Source organism: Pistacia vera, unplaced genomic scaffold, assembly GCF_008641045.1.
Source record: "Pistacia vera cultivar Batoury unplaced genomic scaffold, PisVer_v2 Contig22, whole genome shotgun sequence".
NCBI classification, from domain to species: Eukaryota; Viridiplantae; Streptophyta; class Magnoliopsida; order Sapindales; family Anacardiaceae; genus Pistacia; species Pistacia vera.
Window position 1 is genome coordinate 1,126,847 of NW_022196024.1, and position 20,999 is coordinate 1,147,845.

Consider the following 20,999-nt stretch of genomic DNA (forward strand, 5'->3'; position numbering starts at 1 on the left):
ATAGCTCTACGCACCCTCTCCATCTTTAATGTATACATTTAAACCTGCTTTAACTATCAATTGATGATGTGACAACACATCTCTGGTGATAAAATTTGTCTTCACCACGGATCCAATTTCTTTTCAAATAAAGATATTGCCGCGGTGTTAGCAGCTGCATTATCAAGCGTTAGCGCTACAACCTATCAGTTAATAATATTCTTGCAAAACTTCAAGAATTGTAAAATAAATAGTTTCAGCACTATGTTTTTCATATAATGGTTTAAAACCTATCAATTTTTGTTGTAAACCCCAATTATGATCTAAGAAATGTACTGTGACAGTTAAAAAATCGGTTTTTGATCTACAAGCCCATATGTCTGATATAGTGCAATAGATATATTCCTAAAATTTTGAAATTCGTTTTTAAGTTATTATTTATTTTGTTATAAGTTTTAGTATATTCTTCTACTTGTAGTTCTACTAACAGGGGTATATGCTGGACAAAATGCAGTTTTAACCATATTAACAAAAAAAGGATTTTCAATAAACAAATGGGAGAGTCCGTACAACTATATATCTTGCTATTTCCTCTCGTGCAACAGGTGTATTGTATTGCTATGTTGAGAGAGTTGAGGATTGTGACTTAATTAAGTTGAGTTTGAATTTGTCTACCTGATCCGCTTGAAGATGCATTTATTGGGGATGCTTCTTCTCTACGTGTCGTCGCATCGTCGAAGTCCCCTTCTCAGCCCCATAATGGTTCCACATAAATTACATATCCCACACGATCCTTCCCCCTCCCCATTTGTCTTTGGCCGTTTTGATTTGGTGAAGTATCACCAGACATCGTACACGACCCTCTTTGACGGTCGGGGGGTTGGGCTATGTCTGTGCCGTTGACTCGTAGCTCACATGTTTTGGCTATACTTCGTCTCGACCGAATGTGGTTGTGGATTACAGCTGCATCCTTTGAAGGAAATGTGAAAATGGATTGAAGGCTTCAATTTCTTCGGTGGATGGAACGTAAAACTCATTTGGGGAAGACATTATAAATTTATGATAAATAATAAATAATTAAAATGAAAATAAATAATAAATGAAATTATGATGATATTGAAAATAGAAAAAAATTTGAATAATAATAATAATTATAATATAAATTGAATGAATTGATTGGAGATTGGAATAGAGAGATTGAGAGAATAAAAGAATGGAGATTGATTGGTGTGAAAAAAATTAAAGGTTTAGGTTATTTATAGTGTAGTTTTAGGGGAAAAATGAAAAAAAAAAACTTATAATTATATAAATTAATCGTTGGTGTGAGTTGCACCGTTGGTAGCCAACGGTTAAATTTTTTTTTTTAAATAAATTTTATAAAATTTCATTTAATCCTAAATTTATACTTATTAGGGGGTTTCATGTAATTTTACAAAAGACTAAATTGATAAAAGTAAAAAAAATTTGGGCCCAGGCCCGGCCTTGGAGAGGGCCCAGTGGAGGCCCGACTCTCCTCCTTAGGCCTGGTCCGGATTGGTCCTCCCAAGGACTGGTCCTAGGACTGGTTTTTGGAGCTGGGATCGGAGGACCGGTCTTAGGACCGGTTTTTGAAGCTGGCCCAGTGACAAACTCACGTGTGGCCCGCCTCTATAAAGTGTTAAGACTAGGCTGGGCATTTGGGTCTCAAATGCCCAGCTGAGTTTGTCCCACTCTATAAAGTAGTTAAGACTAGAGCTGGGCATTTGGAACCGTGACAAACTCCGTGTGACCCAAATGCCCAGCTCTAGTCTTAACTACTTTATAGAGCGGGCCACACGTGAGTTTGCACTGTTCTTCTAGACCATAACGGTTATCTTCTAGAATATCAGCACCATCTTTCCACAACAAAACACAAATTATTTATACCTTCTGGATCAGGGAGAGTCAACTTATAAGACAAGCCGTTTATCAAGAGAAAGAATAACATCCAATTCAATTTCTTACCATTCATACCCACATCAAATTAATAGAAGAGCATGCTGAAGATAAAAAATCCAGTACATCCAGCCTATCTTTTGGAAACTCACATCCCAAAAGAATATGAAGGGACAATGCTTAATAAAGTGTAATGGATGAAATATGAAAATATTTATCCACCCAACAAATTGCTTTTTGAGATACAGCAATTTCGTTATAGATTTAGAAATTTAGAAGAGTTCATCAGGAATGATTTTAACAGACACATATAGGGAAACAAAGGGAGAGACAAACACAATGTCTCATCACATCTGTGCTCATTCATCTTCAGTCACTTTATCAGCCTCCCCTTCATTTGGTGCAGATGCAACAGATCCCGAGACTCCACATTCAATTTCTAGCAATGTTGGACCATGGGGTGATTTGTAATGAATTGATTGCAAGAAATTGAAGTATGCATATTTGATATCAAATTGCATATCATACCCTGCCACACATACAACAATTTATGTCTAACATAATCTTAATCTAAGGACATAAAAAAGAGGCTCCGTCTTACAATAGTTTACTGCAATAGTGAATCCGTTGTCATCTGGACTCTGCCTAACATGATGAAACCACATACTTGGCCTGCATTAATTCCACCAGATTGACCTCAGAATTACCATCAGCTTTACAAAAGCAGTTAATCTAAGCCCAAGTGCATTTCTATTCCACTCGTGCTTCAAATATGTATACCTATAATCTTTTTCCCCAATTCAACCATTTGAAAGTAGTCTAAGAAAATTACATTTAATTTCAGCTTTAAAATCTTAATTCACGTAATTGTGAATATCATTTTACTCAGCAAACCCATTAAAATAAACAGCACGATAATGAACTTAAGTATAGGGATCATGATCATGATCATGAAACTGTAACAGTCCTGCCATATTAGAGGGCCTGAAGTTCAACTGCTGGATCCACTGGCACCAACGAACTTTAGTATATGAAATAATTTGACCAAACTTTGGCCAAATTTTCTATCTCAATTTAGATATAAGTATAGATAATTCTACAGTTACATTTTAGACATTTGAAAAGATACAAATATCAAAGAGAACAAACAGCAATTATTAAACTAAAACAAAAATAATCAAGGTGATTTTCCCTTCCAGATGGAACAGACATTTCTTAGGAAGATGTTTTTCCTAGTCTTCTGAAGACTTAACACTTCAAATGCAAGATACATAAGAAGCTCTCCAAGAAACTCAGATGATAATGGCAACTTCTTATTATTCACCAATGTCATTTATACCAAATTGATGCCTAAAGAAACTCCTAGTGAAGGTTTCATAACATGAATGCAACTAAGAGAAATATATATATATATATATATATATATATAACCATGCATTACACTGATTACTTGGTTACTCTATCTAAATACAAGTGTAAAGTATTCATTCATCAAAATGTAGCCAATGTGATAAAAATAAATATTAGCAACATCCTAACTCATTCAAAATCTTTATTTGCCCATAAAAACCAGGTGTCTTCTTAACATAATTAATATGAAATGAATGTTAAATTGCCAATTCTTAAAACTTAAGTTCGAAAATTCAATTTTTCTCACTACTCCAAAAACCTCTCACTTGCTATTTGTCCTAAATGAATTACAGCTTATAAGCCATCCCAGAAGAAAAAACTGAAGTTGAAATGTTGTGCAATAAACTGCAAATGCATTCTCATAAAGAAAAGAATATGAACGAAAAAAAAAAGAAAAGAAGAAGGAAACAAATCTTACAAGTAAAGAATCTCTCCTGCATTGACAGTACACTCAAATGGCTTAGGCCCGTCAAAAAACGATGGAAATTTAGCCATTTCACTTTCTCTAGTCTCCGGAGATGGATATGGGTTCACACTACACCAAGGTACAAATCTCATCGGCCTCTCAAGTTCCACTGTAAACTCTCCCACATCCTACAATGCAAAAACATCCAAGGTATCATATTGTTCTATCAACAAGCGCAATGTAATTTAGGATGAAAATAAGTTTAAAAAACCAAGACACTTTAAAAAATCTATTTAAGGTCATATTCAAATTTTGTTTTCTAAGGTTTTTTTTTTTTTTTTTTTTTTTGCCATTTAGTGTTTAGTATTGTATCAAGAAAATATTTTCGAGCGCATTTAAGCAAAAGAGTTTCGTTAAAATTTCCATATCCATATCAAACAACTCATGTTTTACCTGGGAATAGGAGTAATTAGCAGCAGGATATTGACGAATGTACATACGATGGACGTCAGTAGGAGGAAGTAAAAGAAAATGCTTTTTACCAGAAACAACCACATAGAGATTCTCATAATGATCTTTATGAAAAGAAGTCTCTGACAAATGATTCCCAATCCAAAGATTCACTGCCTCAGGATAACATCCAAGAGCTTCAGTAGCCCAAGGAATATGTTCATCACATTCTGAACCCAAAACAGAGTACTCAGACCGGAAGCAGTCGTTCTGCTGTTGTAAGTAAGCCACAAGTTTAGAATCTTGCAAATTCGAATTCGATACAAGTTTTATAGCTTCATCAAATGGCATGCGCTCCACGTGCGCAGAGGCGAAACATAAGGAACCCAGGTGGTTGACGATTGAATCGGCGCGGCCATTAGGTGTAAGGTGGACAGAGACGAGAGATGAAGAGAGTTTATTGGAGAGATAAGAGGGTTGGGGCCAAAGAGAAAAAGCTGGCCAATGGAGGTTGGGTTTTTTAATAATAAAGGGTTTGTTTTGAGAGACATGATCTCTAAGGAATTGCAGAGGTGTTGGTGCAGAGTTTAGGCGTTCTACTTCACTATTGTTTCCAAGGCTTAGCTCCCTCACTTCCTCCCATAGTTTCTTCACCTCTTTCATTATCTATGGGACTTGTGAGGTTTTAGTTTTAGTTTCACTAAGGCAATTTACTTTGCTCCAATTCTAAACCAATCAACACCCCATACCGTAGTTTTTTTTTTTTTTTGGTTTGGTAACTCTAGTTGTATTTAACCAAAAAAAATGAAAAGATTTCTACAATAACTTTCCCAAAGTAAAGACAATCTTTGGTCCTAAGGACTAGTAAGTTGATAGTAGGATGATTATCATTCCAGAAAGAACAATTCCGGGTTCTATATAAGTGTTTGTCACCAATGATCTTTCCATCTATTCTTCTAACCTCACAATAGTTGTGGTAACAATATTGCTCACTGCAAACATGCCTGCATAACTTCCTCTTCATCCAGCGAACCAATCAGGTTGGATACCTGTTAAATGTTTACAATTCACATTTTTTTAATGCAAGTAGATCCATATCATCAGTAAATAAAGATACTAATAATTAACTCAAAACTAGTGCTCAAAATCACTGGGTAAGTATAGCCAATACAGTGATCAAATATCAACATTTTTGTATTTTCTTTCCTAAAAAAGAAAAATCTGTAAGAAACAGTCTCGCAACTTACTTTCCAATGGACTGACTACTTTTATCTTGATAGATGTCAGGCCATCCCCAATAATGGACATCACCTCAAAAGTTCTGAAACTAAATTCTTTTGCGTATGAAAAAATTTACGAGGAATGGCTAGTTTAACAAAATCATGGTCAACATATCAATGGGTTCCCAAATGATCTTCAAAGCATTTTCTCTTCCTTTTGCCAGCTCATAGGAAGCCATGAAACTCATTGCAGAAGAAAAACAGAATTTATGGTGTATCATGCCATTAACTTGAAGTTGAAGACTCCAGATAACCAGGACGAATCCTATTAGGCAAAGGTCTTGCAATAAGTCCATCAGTGACCCAACCTGCTGCTGCACTGTCACTTTTGACATGGTTGAATTCCCTTTGCACATACTCTAGAGATATTTGTAGCCTTCCACCTTTTCTGCAGTCCGTAGAGGCACCTCTTGCTACAATTCCAGCATTTCTCTCCAACCAGTACAGATAATTGACTTGGAACAATGACTTCAGCATGTCTTGAGGTAAGGAACTTTCTTTAAGAACAACCTGATTAAAGCCAGTAATTCCATTAGAAATAGAAAAAATTTCAGAACATTAGCTTGCCACCTTTTATCAACAGTTCGATGCTGCCCAAATAGAGAAAAGAAAGGAAATATTTTACCCCATGTTCCTATTAATTCATTCTTCTAATTAATGGTAATGTCAAAATCATTCTTGATCTTGGGCTTCATTTTTTTTTTCAGATTATTTTTTCTCAATAAAATAAAGTAGAAGACTCTAAAAGGAAATACAGTCTTCTCAGAAAGATATGTTATAGTGATTATGCTAAGACTTTGTTCCCAGATTTTATACTTTCTAACTGTTGGAAACTATGTATATGTAGTGTAAAGGGTATATATGTAATTGTTGAGTGTGTGTATATATTTTAGTTAGGTTTTACTATTGAAATATATGGAATATAGAAAATGAAACATGGTATCAGAGCTCTTGGACGACGTGTGAACCCTTAAACCTTAAACCCATTTCCTTGTTTCTGTTTTCCGGCGACCAACGATCTCCGGTGACATCTTTGTCCATGGTTTCTCTTTTTCCGGAGACGTCTGCCCTTAGCTTCTCTTTTTCCGGCGACGTTTGAATATGTTCTTCGTTGTTCTTTGTTCCCCTGATCTCTCCGGCGACCTCTGTTATCTCTGGCGACTTTCGTTTCTCTTTTTCCAGCGACTGTTCTTCGTCGTTCTTCTTTGCTCGACTTCTTAGAGTTAGTAAGGGGGAAAATCGAGGAGTGTCTAAGGACAAAGAAACCCTTAAGGATCCTAATGTTGATCATGCGGCCCTAACTAGCATAAAGTCTAGTGATGGAAAAGGTAACAAAGGGACAAGTCGTGATACCGGGAACAATCGTGATAATAGCCCTCGTACTTGCTTTCGTCGTGATGCTGAGGGTGGTCACGTAAAAAAAAAAAAAATTGTTGGAAGCTCCATGGCAAACCCTTGAATATGTAAGACACTCAGAAGTTTGCTCATGTTGCAACTCAAGATGGTCTCTTACCCACCCCATCACTGGTTACTATCTCTGCAGTAGAATATGCTCGTCTCACTCAGAATTCTTGCTCCCAGTCATCCATCCCATCGACTACCACTACATTAACCCAATTAGGTAATCCTAAAATCTGTTTGTCCACTTCTAGTAGTAACTGGGCATTGATTCTGGTGCTACCCACCATATGACGGGCGATACAGGTATTCTCTCCTCATTTACACTTTCTCCCAATTTGTCTTCCGTTACCTTAGCTGGCGGGTCTACTGCACCTATTATTGGATGTGGTACTGCCCGTCTCAACAAATCTATGTCTCTCTCCTCTATCCTGTGCCTTCCTCATTTTCCCTTTAATCTTTTATCTGTTAGTCAAATTACTAATGCATTCAATTGTGGTGTTTTCTTTTTTTCTACTCATTGTATTTTTCAGGATCTTGAGACGAGGCAGATTATTGGTAGGGGCCGTGTATCAGGTGACCTGTATATGCTCGATGATGTCTCCACTCCTGGCTCTCAACCTGTTGTGTGTACCGGTGATTCATCTCTACCCATATTACATGGTTGCCTTGGTCATCCTCCCCTTCCCATTTTGAAAAGGTTGTGTCCTACTGTAGGGTCAATGTCACACCTTGAGTGTGAGGCATGTCAGTTTGGAAAACACCATAGAGTGTCCTATAGCCCTAGGATAAACAAAAAGGCCACAGCCCCTTTTGATGTTACACATTCTGATGTTTGGGGTCCTTGCCCTGTGTTGTCTAAGTCTGGATATCGATACTTTATTATTTTTGTGGATGATTTTTTACGTGTAACTTGGTTGTACTTTATGAAAAATTGTTCTGAATTATTCTCCATATTTTGTACATTTTATGTTGAAATACAAAATCAATTTACTTCATCTATTAAAATTCTCAGAAGTGATAACGCCAAAGAATACTTTTCTGCTCCTTTCTCCTCCTTTCTGTCTACTAGAGGTATTATTCATCAATCATCATGTGTTTATACACCTCAGCAAAATGGAATTGCTGAACGCAAAAATAGTCATTTATTAGAAGTCGCTCGTACTCTCCTTTTTCACATGAAAGTCTCTACAGAATTTTGAGCAAATGCTATCTCTACAGCATGTCACTTGATCAATCGCATGCCTTCTTCTGTTTTGAGTGGTCAAATCCCATTCTCTATCCTTTTTCCATCATAGCCTTTATTCTCTCTTCCTCCTACAGTGTTTGGGTGCACGTGCTTTGTTCAAGATGTTAGACCTCATGTATCAAAATTTGAACCTAAGTCCCTCAAGTGCATATTCTTGGGTTATTCCCGATATCAGAAGGGTTATCATTGTTTTTCTCCTGTCCTAGGTAAGTACCTTATCTCAGCTGATGTTTCCTTTTTTGAAACAACTCCATATGTTGAGTCCTCCACTTCATCTACTTCTCTTGAAACACCCCCTGATGATCTTCTTGTTTACAACATTACCCATCATAGTCCTCTACCATCTTGTCCTCCTATCACCCAGGTATACTCTCGTAGGGTTCACCAACACCATGAGACACCTGCAGCAACATCTGATCCATTGCCTCTATCGACTGCCTCGCCCTTGGATCCGGTTCCTCCTTCCTATGACCATGATCATGATCTTCCCATTGCTCTTCGTAAAGGTAAGCGCTCTTGTACCTATCCTATCTCCTCATTTGTTTCCGATCACTTTGTCTTCATCTTCCAAGTCTTTTATTGCCTTTTTAGACTCTGTGTCTGTTCCCAATTCTGTGTCTAAAGCAATTACTCATAATGGGTCGCGAAGGGCTATGAAAGAAAAGATGTTGGCTCTAGAACATAATGATACATGGGTTCTAATGGAGTTGCCTGAAAATAAAAAGGCTATTGGGTGCAAATAGGTTTTCACAGTGAAGGCTAATCCCAATGGGACTGTGGCTCGATTGAAAGCTCGTTTGGTTGTAAAGGGTTATGCCCAGACGTATGGTATTGATTATTCTGAGACATTCTCCCCAGTGGCTAAAATGACCTCTGTCCGACTATTCATCTCTCTTGCAGCTTCATATTGTTGGCCTCTTCACCAACTTGATGTAAAAAATGTCTTTTACATGGTGATCTTCTTAAAGAGGTTTACATGGAGCAACCTCCGAGGTTTGTTGCTCAGAAGGAGTCAGGAAAGGTATGTAAACTGAGGAAATCTTTATATGGCTTAAAGCAATCTCCACAGGTGTGGTTTGGGAGGTTTAGCGAAGTGGTGATTCAGTTTGGTTTACATAGGAGTGCTTATGATCATTCTTCTTTTATAAGCAATCTAGTTCTGACATCATTCTTTTCGTTGTTTATGTTGATGACTTGTAATCACTGGCAGTGATGATGTTGGCATTCAGAGTTTGAAAAACTTTTGGCTTCCAAATTTCACACAAAAGACTTGGACACTTAAGGTATTTTCTGGGAGTCGAGGTTTCTCGGAGTAAGAAAAAGATTCTTCTCTCTCAATGCAAGTATGTGTTAGATGTGTTGACCGAAATAGGTCTAAGTGAGGCTAAGCCTTGTGACACTCCTATGGTTCCTAATGTGAGATTGAATGCTGAGGATGGAGAGATGTTTGGTGATCCAGAGAGATACAAACAGATAGTTGGAAAGTTAAACTACTTTATAGTAACCCGTCCAGATATTGCTTTTTCAGTGAGTGTGGTGAGTCAATTTATGTCATCTCCTAGGACATCTCATTGGGAAGTGGTCCTCTATATTTTGAAGTATCTAAAATGAGCCCCTGTACGTGGGATTCTTTACAGTGATCATGGTTATAATAAGGTAGAAGGTTTTTCAGATGCAGATTGGGCATGATCCTTTGTGGATAGACGGTTTGTGACTGGGTTATGTGTTTTTATTGGAGGAAATCTTATTTCTTGGAAAAGTAAGAAGCAACTGGTTGTAGCTAGGTCAAGCGCAGAGTCTGAGTATCGGGCTATGGCACAAGTTACGTGTGAGCTTATATGGACAAGACATCTTCTTAGAGAAATTGGGTTTGGTGACCCAGGGACTATGGACTTGTGGTGTGACAACCAAGCAGCCATACATATAGCAAACAATTCAGTCTTTTACGAGAGGACTAAGCATATAGAAGTGGATTGTCACTTTGTTCGAGAGAAACTTGAACAAAAGCTAATTGCTACTAATCATGTTAGAATAGGGGAACAACTAACTGACATCTTCATGAAGTCTCTAGTTAGTAAAAGGGTAACAAGCTGGACATGATAGATATATATGCTCTAGCTTGAGGGGGAGTGTTGGAAACTATGTATATGTAGTGTAAAGGGTATATATGTAATTGTTGAGTGTGTGTATATATTTTAGTTAGGTCGTACTGTTGAAATATATGGAATATAGAAAATGAAACACTAACCATGCTCAGAAACCTCCTTATGTGTCTTAGCCATCACATGAGCACTCAAAATGGCTGAAAATTGTTCATTACAGACCAGACAATTATTCATAAGGTAATTTACTCATTTAATTATCAAATGCAGACCATTATGCAAGTACACCAATCATTTTGCACGATACCGCAGACCTTTCCTGCAATGAGCATTCAGATTTTCTAACTTCTAATAGCAAGGACTGATCATAAGTCAAAAAATCCAATGTGGACTTTGATGAAGGATCCATAGGCCACTCATCTAATTTATAGGTGCATAAAGAAAAAGGTACCCGCATGAAACCAAAAAAATAAAAATAAAAAACATAAAAACTTAAAGCAATGACAAGAAGCCAAGAAGGTAGTTTACTTACACAGAATTTTCCCCCATACTCAGTCAAAATATAGCCTTCATCTTTATATAAATTGAACAATGCAAGGGCATCCTCCCTGTTGCTAACTACATCACTGAGATTCGATCCCAGCTGCAGCCGACACTCAATTTCAGCAGCTGCATCCTTTGCTTCCAAAGATAGAACCACTGATTGTAACTGAAAATGGAACCTCATTAATAAGAATCGTATTAAAGAATTAAAAACACACACCTATATCCACATCTTCCTATTATCCTTATAATCTGTTTCACAAGTAAATCTCATAATTTTCTGCCCCCCCAAAAAAGAAAAAAAATGCTAACGTTAATAGTGCACTATTTGAGTGTATTGGATCACAGTTAAATAGATTTAAATAGATATCCAAACTTCCAGGTCAGGCTTAAGATAAATTTTAAGATGAATGGTTTGATCATTGAATCACGTGTCACTGGCTACAGGTTTCTTTCCAACCGGACCAGAGGCGGCTGAGAATGTTATGTCAAAGGGACCAACAACACCACTATCTTGTTCTAACTACGGCTAAAATCCTTATAAGGCTCTGTGACAAATCCACCAGGCTCGCACCTCACCAGGTCACAAACAATAATCAAGAACTTGAATTCATAAATGGGCACTGGGCAGTAGTAATTGATGTTTGTGAATATTCTGCATAGTATAGAGCTATAGGGGAGGACCTCAAAGAGATGTGTTGCTATCGCACAGAAAGATTAGCTGAGCAGCACTGACAGCAAACTGAATAACTTTAAGAAAAGACATCTGAGACCTTGACCTCACAAGTAAGGTCATCTGGAATGCAATATCAGGTGTTTCAAGCATGTCAAAAGTGTTGCATTTCCATGGCATAGACACACATGGGCTTCCCAATCATATGGGTTGTTAAAATTTCTTGCTTTGTATAATCCCCTTTTCTTCAGGATAGAAATATTAACAACAGAGGGAAGACAAGATAAAAGCAACTTACTTTCTTTGCAGGCTTTATATTTAGGAAGTGTAAAGCTGGAAAAAGTGGTTCTTCATCATTGACCTCTTTGACTGGAGGAGCTTGGCCGCTAAGGAGATATTCACTGAACACCAAACCTGTTGAAACAGTATATAAAATGAACCAAAAAACTCCACAACAGTAATGATGATGATCGCAACAACATTGATAATAATTTATGTTTCTTTGTTATATGAGCAATTCTGAACAATGCCAGATAATCCAGTCGAAATGATATCACACTGGTGTAAAGGTGTACAGTGTCCACCACAGAATTTATAGTTAAAGAGAATGAAGAAAACACCGAAATAGGGCAGTTTGGGTCAATCATAAAATTCTAGAACACATTAATTGGCCAAATTTCGAAGCTACATGCTTTAAACAAATTTGTAAAGTTTGCAAATGGAGAGGTGACAACCACCAAACCAGGCAATTTGACTTCTTTTATTAGGAATTTGTATTCTTAGATAATTATCAAGGGTAGAAAACAGATTCCAACAAGAAGATTAACTTGAAATAGCCCATTGCCAAATGAAGAGGCTCTCTACTTGACTCTTGTTAAGATAGCGTAAATTTAAACAAATTCGGAACAGTAGTGGCAATTTATATACACTGTTCAGATTTTACACAGCCATATCAATGGTCTTTGTTGATATTACAACACAATGTAGCTGACTTTACCAAATTTTTTTTTCCCACATTTTCTATTTTTCTCTTTTATAAAGACTGAGTTTCATATACGTATATATACTATCCAAGTTTTTAAGCCTTTAGCAGATGGGTTATTTTGTAGTAGTGGATATTTGATCCACTATCTAAGTATTTTACAGGAAAGAAAAGATGTTGGCTCTAGAACATAATGATACATGGGTTCTAATGGAGTTGCCTGAAAATAAAAAGGCTATTGGGTGCAAATGGGTTTTCACAGTGAAGGCTAATCCCAATGGGACTGTGGCTCGATTGAAAGCTCGGTTGGTTGCTAAGGGTTATGCCCAGACGTATGGTATTGATTATTCTGAGACATTCTCCCCAGTGGCTAAAATGACCTCTATTCGACTATTCATCTCTCTTGCAGCTTCATATTGTTGGCCTCTTCACCAACTTAATGTAAAAAATGCCTTTTTACATGGTGATCTTCTTAAAGAGGTTTACATGGAGCAACCTCCGGGGTTTGTTGCTCAGAAGGAGTCAGGAAAGGTATGCAAACCGAGGAAATCTTTATATGGCTTAAAGCAATCTCCACGTGTGTGGTTTGGGAGGTTTAGCGAAGTGGTGATTCAGTTTGGTTTGCATAGGAGTGCTTATGATCATTCTGTCTTTTATAAGCAATCCAGTTCTGGCATCATTCTTTTGGTTGTTTATGTTGATGACTTGTAATCACTGGCAGTGATGATGTTGGCATTCAGAGTTTGAAAAACTTTTTGGCTTCCAAATTTCACACAAAAGACTTAGACACTTTAAGGTATTTTCTAGAAGTCGAGGTTTCTCGAAGTAAGAAAATGATTTTTCTCTCTCAATGCAAGTATGTGTTAGATGTGTTGACCGAAATGGGTCTAAGTGAGGCTAAGCCGGACACTCCTATGGTTCCTAATGTGAGATTGAATGCTGAGGATGGAGAGATGTTTGGTGATCCAGAGAGATACAAACAGATAGTTGGAAAGTTAAACTACCTTACAGTAACCCGTCCAGATATTGCTTTTTCAGTGAGTGTAGTGAGTCAATTTATGTCATCTCCTAGGACATCTCATTGGGAAGTGGTCCTCCATATTTTGAAGTATCTAAAATGAGCCCCTACACGTGGGATTCTTTACAGTGATCATGGTTATAATAAGGTAGAAGGTTTTTCAGATGCAGATTGGGCATGATCCTTTGTGGATAGACGGTATGTGACTGGGTTTTGTATTTTTGTTGGAGGAAATCTTATTTCTTGGAAAAGTAAGAAGCAACCGGTTGTAGCTAAGTCAAGCGCAGAGTCTGAGTATCGAGCTATAGCACAAGTTACGTGTGAGCTTATATAGACAAGACATCTTCTTAGATAAATTGGGTTTGGTGACCCAGGGACTATGGACTTGTGGTGTGACAACCAAGCAGCCATACGTATAGCAAACAATTCAGTCTTTTACGAGAGGACTAAGCATATAGAAGTGGATTGTCACTTTGTTTGAGAGAAACTTGAACAAAAGCTAATTGCTACTAATCATGTTAGAATAGGGGAACAATTAACTGACATCTTCACGAAGTCTCTAGTTAGTAAAAGGATAACCTATATTTGTAACAAGCTGGGCATGATAGATATATATGCTCCAACTTGAGGGGGAGTGTTGGAAACTATGTATATGTAGTGTAAAGGGTATATATGTAATTGTTAAGTGTGTGTATATATTTTAGTTAGGTTGTACTATTGAAATATATGGAATATAGAAAATGAAACACTAACCATGCTCATAAGCCTCCTCATGTGTCTTAGCCATCACATGAGCACTCAAAATGGCTGAAAATTGTTCATTACAGACCAGACAATTATTCATAAGGTAATTTACTCATTTAATTATCAAATGCAGACCATTATGCAAGTACACCAATCATTTTGCACGATACCGCAGACCTTTCCTGCAATGAGTATTCAGATTTTCTAACTTCTAATAGCAAGGACTGATCATAAGTCAAAAAATCCAATGTGGACTTTGATGAAGGATCCATAGGCCACTCATCTAATTTATAGGTGCATAAAGAAAAAGGTACCCGCATGAAACCAAAAAAATAAAAATAAAAAACATAAAAACTTAAAGCAATGACAAGAAGCCAAGAAGGTAGTTTACTTACACAGAATTTTCCCCCATACTCAGTCAAAATATAGCCTTCATCTTTATATAAATTGAACAATGCAAGGGCATCCTCCCTGTTGCTAACTACATCACTGAGATTCGATCCCAGCTGCAGCCGACACTCAATTTCAGCAGCTGCATCCTTTGCTTCCAAAGATAGAACCACTGATTGTAACTGAAAATGGAACCTCATTAATAAGAATCGTATTAAAGAATTAAAAACACACACCTATATCCACATCTTCCTATTATCCTTATAATCTGTTTCACAAGTAAATCTCATAATTTTCTGCCCCCCCAAAAAAGAAAAAAAATGCTAACGTTAATAGTGCACTATTTGAGTGTATTGGATCACAGTTAAATAGATTTAAATAGATATCCAAACTTCCAGGTCAGGCTTAAGATAAATTTTAAGATGAATGGTTTGATCATTGAATCACGTGTCACTGGCTACAGGTTTCTTTCCAACCGGACCAGAGGCGGCTGAGAATGTTATGTCAAAGGGACCAACAACACCACTATCTTGTTCTAACTACGGCTAAAATCCTTATAAGGCTCTGTGACAAATCCACCAGGCTCGCACCTCACCAGGTCACAAACAATAATCAAGAACTTGAATTCATAAATGGGCACTGGGCAGTAGTAATTGATGTTTGTGAATATTCTGCATAGTATAGAGCTATAGGGGAGGACCTCAAAGAGATGTGTTGCTATCGCACAGAAAGATTAGCTGAGCAGCACTGACAGCAAACTGAATAACTTTAAGAAAAGACATCTGAGACCTTGACCTCACAAGTAAGGTCATCTGGAATGCAATATCAGGTGTTTCAAGCATGTCAAAAGTGTTGCATTTCCATGGCATAGACACACATGGGCTTCCCAATCATATGGGTTGTTAAAATTTCTTGCTTTGTATAATCCCCTTTTCTTCAGGATAGAAATATTAACAACAGAGGGAAGACAAGATAAAAGCAACTTACTTTCTTTGCAGGCTTTATATTTAGGAAGTGTAAAGCTGGAAAAAGTGGTTCTTCATCATTGACCTCTTTGACTGGAGGAGCTTGGCCGCTAAGGAGATATTCACTGAACACCAAACCTGTTGAAACAGTATATAAAATGAACCAAAAAACTCCACAACAGTAATGATGATGATCGCAACAACATTGATAATAATTTATGTTTCTTTGTTATATGAGCAATTCTGAACAATGCCAGATAATCCAGTCGAAATGATATCACACTGGTGTAAAGGTGTACAGTGTCCACCACAGAATTTATAGTTAAAGAGAATGAAGAAAACACCGAAATAGGGCAGTTTGGGTCAATCATAAAATTCTAGAACACATTAATTGGCCAAATTTCGAAGCTACATGCTTTAAACAAATTTGTAAAGTTTGCAAATGGAGAGGTGACAACCACCAAACCGGGCAATTTGACTTCTTTTATTAGGAATTTGTATTCTTAGATAATTATCAAGGGTAGAAAACAGATTCCAACAAGAAGATTAACTTGAAATAGCCCATTGCCAAATGAAGAGGCTCTCTACTTGACTCTTGTTAAGATAGCGTAAATTTAAACAAATTCGGAACAGCAGTGGCAATTTATATACACTGTTCAGATTTTACACAGCCATATCAATGGTCTTTGTTGATATTACAACACCATGTAGCTGACTTTACCGAATTTTTTTTCCCACATTTTCTATTTTTCTCTTTTATAAAGACTGAGTTTCATATACGTGTATATACTATCCAAGTTTTTAAGCCTTTAGCAGATGGGTTATTTTGTAGTAGTGGATATTTGATCCACTATCTAAGTATTTTACATTTATATATATATATACACACACAGTAGAGCATCTCTATAGTTATAATGTTGGGGCTAATTAAATTTATTACTATAAGGAAGTTATAATTTAATAGAGGTATAATTATAAGAATTATAGTTTTGATTTCTTATTTTATAATTCATGTTTTAGTAGTATTAGGATTTCAATTCATTGTTTTAGTAGCATTAGGATAGTACGGAAATGGTAATCAAAGAGTCAAGTCACTGTAAAATTAAGTGATCAGATTCGACAACTTCACTACACTAATCAAATGTATATTAATGTCTTCCTCAATAATCCAAATGAGCAACAAGTCGTGTATGTTTTAAATGAAAAAGAAATCATTACTGGAATTAGACAAGAAGGGGAAAAAGATAATCTAGAGGATGATAGTACGGAAATACCAAAAATTTCATGCTAAGAAGCTTTAAACATGCTTGAGAGCTAGAAATATTTTGGTTTCAACAAGAAGGTGTCCATGCTGGCGGTTTATTACGTACCCGAAAGATAAAAGATGTGGTAACAACTCTAAAGTATAAATCATTGTCCCAAACAACTATAGATAAATATTTTATTTCATCTTAAAGCTTTAATGTAACATAGCATATATTTTTTGCAATATACATATAATTATTACTATGTAGAAGCAAGTTCCTTAAGACGGGACCTAAAAAAATTATAACTTATTACAATTTGAAATTTATTCTTATTTATAACTGGCCCAAGTTGGGACCATAATTTTTTATGACTATATGGAGGTTATTCCTATATAGATTATTACTATTTTTAGGGTTTAGGGTTTAGGGTTTAGGGTTTAGGTTATTCCTATATAGAGTATTACTAAAAGATGTGGTAACAACTCTAAAGTATAAATCATTGTCCCAAACAACTATAGATAAATATTTTATTTCATCTTAAAGCTTTAATGTAACATAGCATATATTTTTTGCAATATACATATAATTATTACTATGTAGAAGCAAGTTCCTTAAGACGGGACCTAAAAAAATTATAACTTATTACAATTTGAAATTTATTCTTATTTATAACTGGCCCAAGTTGGGACCATAATTTTTTATGACTATATGGAGGTTATTCCTATATAGAGTATTATTATTGAGAAGTTATATATATATATATATATATATATATAAATATATCTTACATCTTTCTTTTTGTAAGTTTTACATCTTTCAATTTTATTTTTCTACTGGTTTCCAAGGGAAAAGTACAAGAAAGAAAGGCATGTAAACAAAAATACATTCAGAAGTACTTTTAAAAGTACTAGTGAATCTAACCCATTTGTTAAACTAAATCAAACCCACCCTAAAACCAATACAAATCTGAAACAAATTAGGAGCAGAATTGAGAAATAAACCATAATTATCAAAGATAATTCAATGGTAAATGAAATAAAAAGGTTTTATTTATTTATTATTATTATTAAGTAAAAGGAAATAATACACTAGCATGCAAATCAATGGGCTTATATTCAAACTGAGGAATGCAAATCACATCTTTCTTCAAATAACTTCTAATCATACTGATAATTATTGAATAGTGCATACAAGATATCTTTCTCCAGTAAAAGCAAAATCATAATACCTATTTTTTTTCTCATAACTAAAGTGTTTAAATACATTCTATAGGGATGGAACTAAGCTAGGAAGTTTAAAGGCACTAGCCTAGTCTTTGGGAAGGTTTGTGCATAGGTCAAGGAACCAAGAGCCACTAAACTTTCTTGCCAATACATTCCAGTCAAAGTAGAGCTCCTTGCTATAATGTTTCTTCATACAATTACGTATCACATAGATAAGTCTACTAGTGTTGTGTACAGCAAACCATTTAAGCATCTACAAAAACTATGCTAGGTGCCTAGGTCTTTTTGACTAATTCAGGCATTGTACAAACTAATTCATTATAAAATTCAAGTGTAAAAGTAAAAATATCATCGCCACAACACTTCCGATGAAAGAGGGAGAATAAAGGAAAGTAAAAGAAATGAAAGAGGAGATATATTACTTGCGCGATAGGGATTTAAAGTCCTGAGTTCAATAGACTGATACGACTTCAGATTACAGAACATGTGAATCCATGTGACAACACCGAAGGAAGCAAGAGCAAAAGGTGTAGAGGAGCCTATGTGGTTAGCCAGTGCTATACCTAGCATAAGACCAATAGATTTGCTCACCATTCCTTGAGCTTCACCCTTAGCGATTACCTATAATTAATAATTCCTTTCAGAAAAATATATACTGGCAGACCAGGGTATTTTAACAGATTCGAGTATTACAAAAAGACATTACTATGGCATGTTACAAAAAATTACATTCCCACTAACAGAAGAGGCTTCCATGCTTCCTTAAGAATAAAAAATTGAACAAATAAATAGCAAGGGAAATGCATTTCACCTCAGCAAAATTCCTTTGCGCTGCAAAACCAGCATAGAAACAACTCCTTGTTGCAGCCTGTGAATTGATGGATGCCAACTTTCAGTAAATGTATATTCTATATTGGGTCAATGTGAGAAAGGAAAACAACAGGGCATCATTACATTCTCAGTTGCTGAAATTGTTTGGAAAAGCAGACAAAAATGAACACAACACCAACTTTAGACATGAAAATATCTGAGAACGATTGAACACCAGATGAAGCTTGTCTAAATTTGTTTTAGGAAAAATAATCCAATTTCCTCATCTTAAAATATCAAAGCACAGGAGATGAAGTGGTATCATCTAGAATGGTAAATCACAATCTCCAACCAAGTATAAGCACCTAATCCACCAATTAATTAAAACATGATCAACAACCTCATTACACTTTTTATTTTCCAAATTTAACCTCTTCTTCTTCTTCTTCTTCCTCTTCATTTTTCATGTGATGTATGGAAATTTGCCAATTGTATATTAAGATTGGAACTTTTGAAACAGAACAAATAGATCATAATCCTGTAAGTACAAGTAAAGAGGTTTACCTGAATGAGTGCAGCTGCAGAGCGTCCGGCTCCAGCAGCTGCACCAATGACAACAAAATAATGTGGAAAAGCAGGAGTTAGCATCTCTAACCCAAAAGCTGCATTTTCCAAAAGATCAGCAAACAATCTCCACCCTTTGGGATGAACATCGAAATGCCTTCCAAATTTTGATAACATAATTTTGCTAAGATACCCAATTCCATCTTTGAGCACCCAATTGATGGCAGCTGCCGTTGGAATAGCCCCTTTCCCCAATCCAACAGCATAAAGCAACGCCTACAAAACACGCAATTTGTTAGGAGATTAACAACATTGGAAATTAAATCACATACCACATAAAGAAACAATAATCTATCGTGGCTACATGCACAGCTTAACAAACCGTACTAGGAATGTTTCAAATAGATTGCTAGTTTAGGTAGAAGACCTGAGTGGCGAGAACACCACTAATTTGGCTGGCAACGCCTTGTACGCCTCGCCAAAGAGAGTAGTCCAAGTAATCGCTGGTAACGCTATCAGGAAAACCTTCGGGGAGCATCAGCCGCATAAAGAGGTCTCTGCACTGATACCATAAATTTCCAACAGATAACATAGATGATAATGATACTTCACCTGCAGTTGCATTTGTAACAACAAATGCATCTTTTGAAAAATCAGGGATGAGTCTTGTCCACTTGCTTCCCTTGACTTCCCAAACAGCGTCGTTGTCTTTGTCTTGAGTTGTTGCGAGTGCCGCGGCCAATTGGAAGTGATAGAAACAATATAGAAGGGATAATATGAAGGGGGGAAATTGATAAAAAGATTCAGAAGAATCATCTCCGTCGTGCCACCACCACCACCAAGAATTACTATTATTATTGTTATTGTTGTTGTTGTTGTTGTTGTTGTTGTTGTTGCTCCAACCCCCGTAATCGATGTCGTCAATGGCTAACCGGGGATGAAAATGATACTTTTCAAACTTTAAGGAATTAGTAATATGATGTTTAGAATGTGAACAAAGCACAAGAGGTATGATGGGTGAGGTTCTGTTAGTGAGTGATGATATTGGGGTGAAAACCCAAGTTCCAGAAAGGAACAAGGGCCAGCAAGCGCACCCCATTCCCTTCTACTTCACTACCATGCTCTCTGCTCTCTGCAAGAAACACGTCAAATACCAACTAAATATATTATAACGGTGTGGTTGGTTGGGGTAATTAAGATTAAGGTAACGTGCTCTCATATTATTTGATTAGTTAAGTAATATGTATAAGATTTCAATTTTGATAATCTTTTAAAACTAATAGTATATATTATTGATAATATATGAGATAATCTGATTATTTTTATTTTCTTAAGTATTTTAAGATTATTTGGTAATCTTAATTTTGTTACAATTTTATCCTTTATTAATAAAAATTTTGGATAAAAATACCCTTATTTTGAAATTAATTTACAAATATATTCATAGACTATTTTATCCTTATATACAAATTTTTTAAGACATAAATACTCTTAAACTTTAAAAAAATTACCCAAAGGTGATGGCTGGATTTGGTCACCATCATTGACAGTGACAGAATAGCGCACGATCGGCTGGATTTAACCGGTTGTGCGTTAGTAAGGCCATTTCTAGCCATTTGAAAACAGCCAGATCTGTGGCCATGAAACGATTG

General features: G+C 36.1%; 2 protein-coding genes across 2 annotated transcripts; both read right to left on the bottom strand.

The window, feature by feature from the left end:
- Positions 1–1,922: 1,922 nt before the first annotated feature.
- LOC116130342 (bifunctional peptidase and (3S)-lysyl hydroxylase JMJD7) lies at positions 1,923–4,913 on the bottom strand. Its single transcript, XM_031416088.1, has 4 exons — positions 4,163–4,913; positions 3,722–3,897; positions 2,495–2,565; positions 1,923–2,422 (listed from the first exon to the last, which is right to left on the bottom strand). Exons 1-4 carry the CDS (start codon positions 4,820–4,822, stop codon positions 2,253–2,255), a joined length of 1,077 nt encoding a protein of 358 aa, XP_031271948.1. The 5' UTR covers positions 4,823–4,913; the 3' UTR covers positions 1,923–2,252.
- Positions 4,914–5,259: 346 nt separating this feature from the next.
- On the bottom strand, positions 5,260–20,502 carry LOC116130340 (protein root UVB sensitive 1, chloroplastic). The gene is made up of 7 exons (XM_031416087.1): positions 19,775–20,502; positions 19,348–19,623; positions 18,785–18,841; positions 18,396–18,594; positions 15,526–15,641; positions 14,544–14,720; positions 5,260–5,949 (listed from the first exon to the last, which is right to left on the bottom strand). Exons 1-7 carry the CDS (start codon positions 20,444–20,446, stop codon positions 5,665–5,667), a joined length of 1,782 nt encoding a protein of 593 aa, XP_031271947.1. The 5' UTR covers positions 20,447–20,502; the 3' UTR covers positions 5,260–5,664.
- Positions 20,503–20,999: the final 497 nt, after the last annotated feature.

Bases quoted from the DNA above. Each gene is read 5' to 3' on its own strand.
- LOC116130340 (XM_031416087.1), bottom strand. From the start codon at position 20,446: ATGGGGTGCGCTTGCTGGCCCTTGTTCCTTTCTGGAACTTGGGTTTTC. The intron at 19,624-19,774 runs GTCTTCTACCTA...CGTGTTTTGTAG, and splicing joins GTGGTGTTCTCGCCACTCAG to GCGTTGCTTTATGCTGTTGG. The intron at 15,642-18,395 runs GTAATATATCTC...CTGTTTCAACAG, and splicing joins TTTAAATCCCTATCGCGCAA to GTTTGGTGTTCAGTGAATAT.
- LOC116130342 (XM_031416088.1), bottom strand. From the start codon at position 4,822: ATGAAAGAGGTGAAGAAACTATGGGAGGAAGTGAGGGAGCTAAGCCTT. The intron at 3,898-4,162 runs GTAAAACATGAG...TTTGCATTGTAG, and splicing joins CTAATTACTCCTATTCCCAG to GATGTGGGAGAGTTTACAGT. The intron at 2,566-3,721 runs GTAAGATTTGTT...GAATTAATGCAG, and splicing joins GCAGGAGAGATTCTTTACTT to GCCAAGTATGTGGTTTCATC.